Below are 5429 nucleotides of genomic sequence, written 5' to 3' on the forward strand. Positions count from 1 at the left end.
ATTAGCATTGTAAGAAATTTTAATCATCCATTTGTCCCATTTGCCTGTAATTACACTGGCTCACTAACCCTTTTAACCGGATCACAAAAATCTGCTGTTTCAAGTACTGCTGTTTTGCGGTAGAATGTCTTATGAGTGAGTGATACCACGCGTAAAAATAATATTATAATGTGATTATTTTTAATTCTACATCAACACTTTTAACAAAGCTGTAAACAAAAAGAAATATTCTAAATATCAACGCTATGTCTAGTTTGACATTGAGGACGATATATATGGGCGTAATAAAGCGGATTCAATCGAGAAACCGTTCCTGCATAGAATACTAATCATTTTTGTTATATAATAAAATAAAAATTTCCGTCAGCACGAAATGCATTAAAGTAAAATCGAACGTCACAGTCGAATCAAAATAACGAATTAATTTTCTGGAATATTTCCAATGAAATCGGTTTGGATTTTTGGTAATGGAAATTAAAAATGCAATTAAAAAATGATTCCATTCGATATTTCAATTATCTCTTATTTCTGAACTTATGAATATTACAACTTGAAAATATGGGCAATTTTTTCAGTAATTCATCTCGTGCTCAGGGATGAAACATCGTGAAGAAACCTGCACGTGTCACATAAGTGCACTCACAATTCCTTCACTCTCATAATCTGATGAGACAGCAAGTGTGGTCATGTGTTAGATATCCTTTGTATGCAAAATATCTAGGTTGACTAGTTCAAACGTCAAAGCGTAACATACAAACAAACTCATTTTTGCATTTATAATATTAATTAGGATATCTCAATCAAGTTTAATATATAATTATTAAGAAACAATTAAAACTATTCGTATAATTAACAAAGTATTTAAAAATGGATTGTATCATTGTTAAGAACACATATCGTTCTATATTTTAATAGGTATGTAATATATTCAAATGACCTTATTAATATGTACCTGAGTACGTTTACCCGGATATCAACCTGATTAGACGATCACACATTATAACATTTATAGAACCTCATTTAGTATTTAATTTTACATCAATATTTGCCAAAAAATATAATATATGTCAAAGATACCTATAATATAATTACGGACTCCAACGAATTGCTCTGAACCAAGATCACATTAATAAAAAAAAATGGATAGAATTTTTGTTTACAAATTAAAATTATAAAATGCGTAAATTCAAAACAAATCCGCTCCTTTAAATACAAAACAATGATGGATTTTTTTTAATAAAAATTAATAAACAGTCAACAGTAAATACACCAAGGCCTCATTACAATATATAAAATACGCTCCGCTCGACATCCACGTCTCCTTTGAGGAAATGACAAAGAAGATTTTCCTACTTAATCCCTAGATAATTGTGTTCCTTCACATCCACGTATAATATAATTACAATAATAATCTTGGTTAACCCCGGAATATAGGCAGCGTAGGATGATGATACTTAAGCTTAATTTCGAGAACTCCGTTAGCAATACTGGTATTTGAAATGATTATACACAATAGATGATATAAAGATTAAACGGCACTAAAACGCAGGTGAGGAATGTAATACGATTCATCCATTGTTTGCATCAGGTCAGCCAACACGTCCGCGCAATCAGTATTCACGCGATGTTCCTAACATTTAATGTGAACGCTAAACGCAAACAAAACACTGAATTTATATTAAATATATTTATTAAAATACTGTTTTATAAATACATACTTAATCTATTATATCACTTTAGGGCTGGATTTCGTTCGCGTCGCTGACCTCATTCGCTTCATTGCTTGGGATACTGTTGTCCCGAACGGTAACTTCTTCACGGTCTGATGGCGTTGTTGGCTCTTTCCTTTCGACATCAGTATCAGCTGACGTTGTAGGCAATTCCGTGGTTACCTTCGGGGCTTCATCGATTTCGACGGGAGCAACGGCTGGAACAGCATTGTCGACCTTTTCGATTTTGTCTTCCTTCTCTTTTTCCAAAGGTGCACCGCTTTCAACTATTGGTACTTCTCTTTCGACAACTTTGTCCTTGCTCTTTTCATCATTACCATTCAATGGCGCGTCAACAACCAAAAATCCGTCACTAGTAAGCTTTGCGGTCACATCTGATGCGCTCGCCTTTTCTGGAAGGCTGTAAGTGTGGAAGAACTGGCTGGCGAACAAATCGTGGTCATCTTGCTTAGCCTCATGTGCTCCTTGGACGAAAATGAAGTCGTTTTTAACCTTAACTTTAAGGTCCTCCTTTTTGTAATCCTTCACGCTGACGGTGACTCGGAATTTACCGTCGTCGGCTTCGATCCTCGGTCCAATGTCCGCGAAACTTGAGAAAAGTTTTGTTAGCGGTGCGAATATATTTCCGAAAGCCGGGAATCTAAACCATGGTGATGGATCTTCGAAATCAGTTTCCATTATAGTCGTAATGGGCTTTGGAATAGGTTCATCACTTGCGGGATACGCAGCGGCAAAAGCCGCCAGCGCAAGAAATGCAAACAATCGCGGCGAGAACATTTTTCTTGGACAGGCGTGCGTTTGTCCCCGTTATATCATAAAAACTGCCAGCGGCGCGGGAGTCGCAGGCTATATACAAGAAGGGGGGGAAGCGGGGCAAGCGCATCGCCGACCGCTATGACGGCATTCATAGAATATAAAAGCAGATCTGTCAGATCATTACTAAGCTATTATTTAAAAAAAGAGTAATTTCTTTTTTAAACTCGAAAACATGTATAATACATTAGTTTTAATCCTTTTCTTTTTTACATACAGATATATAGCAGTTGAAATTCTTTGCTTAAATTATTATACATTATATAATATAATATTTATGTGAATAATTTTTAAGCAATCATTGATTTACTTATGGTAAAGCTTTGTTCAAGCCCGTCTGGATAGGTACCACACACACTTAACATATTCAACCACCTATGATGGGGTTCTTTACCATCACCTCGCGAATTCCAGTAATTATTGTTATTTCTGTGTGTAATCTTGTCGTGTCTTTTATTTTCTATAAACTGCATTCATTACTAAGATCTCAATCCAGTTAACTATCCATGAAGTGTCAAACTCATAACGTCATAAAGTTAAATATTATTTTGCAGTTTCAACAATATTATTGTAGAAATATTATTTTCGACTTTAATTGAATTTATTATGTCTTTTAAAACAAATCGTTTGATCTTTGATACATGACGTTCGACCTTGGAAGGCCGGCTTCTAGAGTTCTCGACTATGTAAAATTAGCTCATTTTTCTTTACAAAACGTGAATAACGTGAATCCTGCACTCTTATCTGTTTCGGACGTGACTTAAGATTTGCTGAATCAGTTTCAAGAAGCACATAAATCAAAAATAAGCTATTTTAGGCCCTATTTTTGTGTACTTAAGTCGCATTTAAATCTTTAATGGATTTCATGAGTATTTTTCATAACTGCGAGATTAGTTTTAATTAATTTAAATTGAAAACACTCCATATTCGTTATTTTTTATTATTTACAATTCATCTTTTGATTTATTTACTTCTTATATACATTTTTATTAGATCTATTTTACGTCAGCGCTTAGTTCAAAAATAATATTGTTTATTTCGCTTGATCTTTGGCGAAAGTGTAGCTTTGTCTTATCGTTAAATAAACCTTACTTGGTGGTAGAGCTTTGCGCAAGCCCGTCTAGGTTGGAACTAACCACCACATATTCTACCGCTAAACTGCTCTGCTTAGTACTGTTGTGTTTCGGTTTTGAATGGCAAGTAAGCAGGAAGAAGAGACATATGAACTTTTTAGATCCCAAATTTAATAGTGATGTAATATATTGTTCGTATTGTATACCGCCAATGTCTATGCCCATTGGCGCTGGGTGATGGTGACTATTTACCATCAAACGCTCATTTTTCAATCAGCCTACATATTATAAATTAAAAAAAAATAGATTTCAATTCAATACAAATTATATTTATTATATACCAATGAAAAATATAGACAAGTACGGTTTTAGAATCGGCGCTTTTTGATGTGGAGTTAATAAAAACAATTTAATTTTTTTATTAAATAGGTTTCGTTTATTTTTGAATTGCAAATCAATTCATTTTTCCTACCTCGTTGATCTAGTGGCTATAAGGATGCAAATCCCGAGGTTATCCGTTCAAGCCCTGTCAGAGCAATGAAAGGTTTCACAGATGGCAGGCAGTGTACACACTCTCGTAATTCTGTTGGTCCTACACATGAATAATTTTCGGTCATTGTTTGCCACATCATCGGATTATGGGAGTGCACAAGTGTTTACACACATACTAGCAAATACATATTATATCCATGTAAAGACGACGAAAGTTTATAAACATTTTCATTGTTAACGTAATAAGCCTTCCTTAACTTATCAAAATAGGATCTAAGTTACTATGACGTGAGTAATTACACTGGCTTACTCAGCCTTCACACAGCTCACAGCAACTGAAGGCTTACTCAGCCTTCACACAGCTCACAGCAACTCCGAGCATTACTCTTCATTATTACTAGCGAAAGAGTAAATAAAACCTAAATATTTTTTTACCTAAGAAAATCGTTTTAATATAAATAAGAATCATTTAAATTGAGGACTAAATAAATATATTCAGGTCAACATTAAAAATTCTCGTGACTTCGTAGAATAGTGGCATGAATTTCACCAGCATTTCCCCTTTGAGTAGATATCACTTGAAAATAATAAACCAATAATATAGAATACTAATTATTTAAATAGTGTATGTAAACACTGAAAAACAACCTATATACATAGCCTTTTTAACATGGTTGTGTTTTAATATCAAAACCTGTATCATATTAAAATTTTAAAGCGAACTCCGACGCAGATCTTTATATAAATTTAAGCAAATAAATTATTTAAATAAAATTAGTGATTATTTTATATTAATTCAACACCTTTATATATATCACTAGATATTGCTTCTTATTTAAAGTTGTAACATTATCATAGAATAATTAATATAATTAACATAATTATCTTAATAAATATGAGCTATAATATTAAGTCTTATATATGTTCTCTTTAAAAATAATTTTAAAACAAAGTCACCCAATATAATACTATCTGCCCGCGGCTTCGCCCACGAGTCCTGTCACACGTAATAGGTGCCCTATTTCATTTTCTGTACCCTGATAACGTGTAAGCGAAATTTTATTATCATAATGAAATTCGGTTGAGCAGTTAAGACGTGAAAGCAAACAATTAAACAATCGAACTGACTTTTGCATTATTATAATTATATATGATTTCAACACATTTCTGTTAACAAATCATAATTATATCGAAATATAATAAATATATGTTTCTGTGATATATATTCCAGAATGGAACACAATATTGTGACTAAAGAAGACGAATGTAAAAAAAAACATATTTAAAAATAGCAAACGAATAAATATTTTTGTTTACGGAA

At 32.9% G+C, this 5429-nt stretch overlaps 1 protein-coding gene across 1 annotated transcript; it reads right to left on the bottom strand.

Moving 5' to 3' along the window:
* Positions 1–1676: 1676 nt before the first annotated feature.
* On the bottom strand, positions 1677–2563 carry LOC126770453 (heat shock protein 67B1-like). Its single transcript, XM_050489835.1, has one exon. It carries the CDS (start codon positions 2505–2507, stop codon positions 1737–1739), a length of 771 nt encoding a protein of 256 aa, XP_050345792.1. The 5' UTR covers positions 2508–2563; the 3' UTR covers positions 1677–1736.
* Between the last annotated feature and the right edge of the window lie 2866 nt (positions 2564–5429).

This window comes from Nymphalis io, chromosome 1 (genome assembly GCF_905147045.1).
Source record: "Nymphalis io chromosome 1, ilAglIoxx1.1, whole genome shotgun sequence".
Lineage (NCBI taxonomy): Eukaryota > Metazoa > Arthropoda > Insecta > Lepidoptera > Nymphalidae > Nymphalis > Nymphalis io.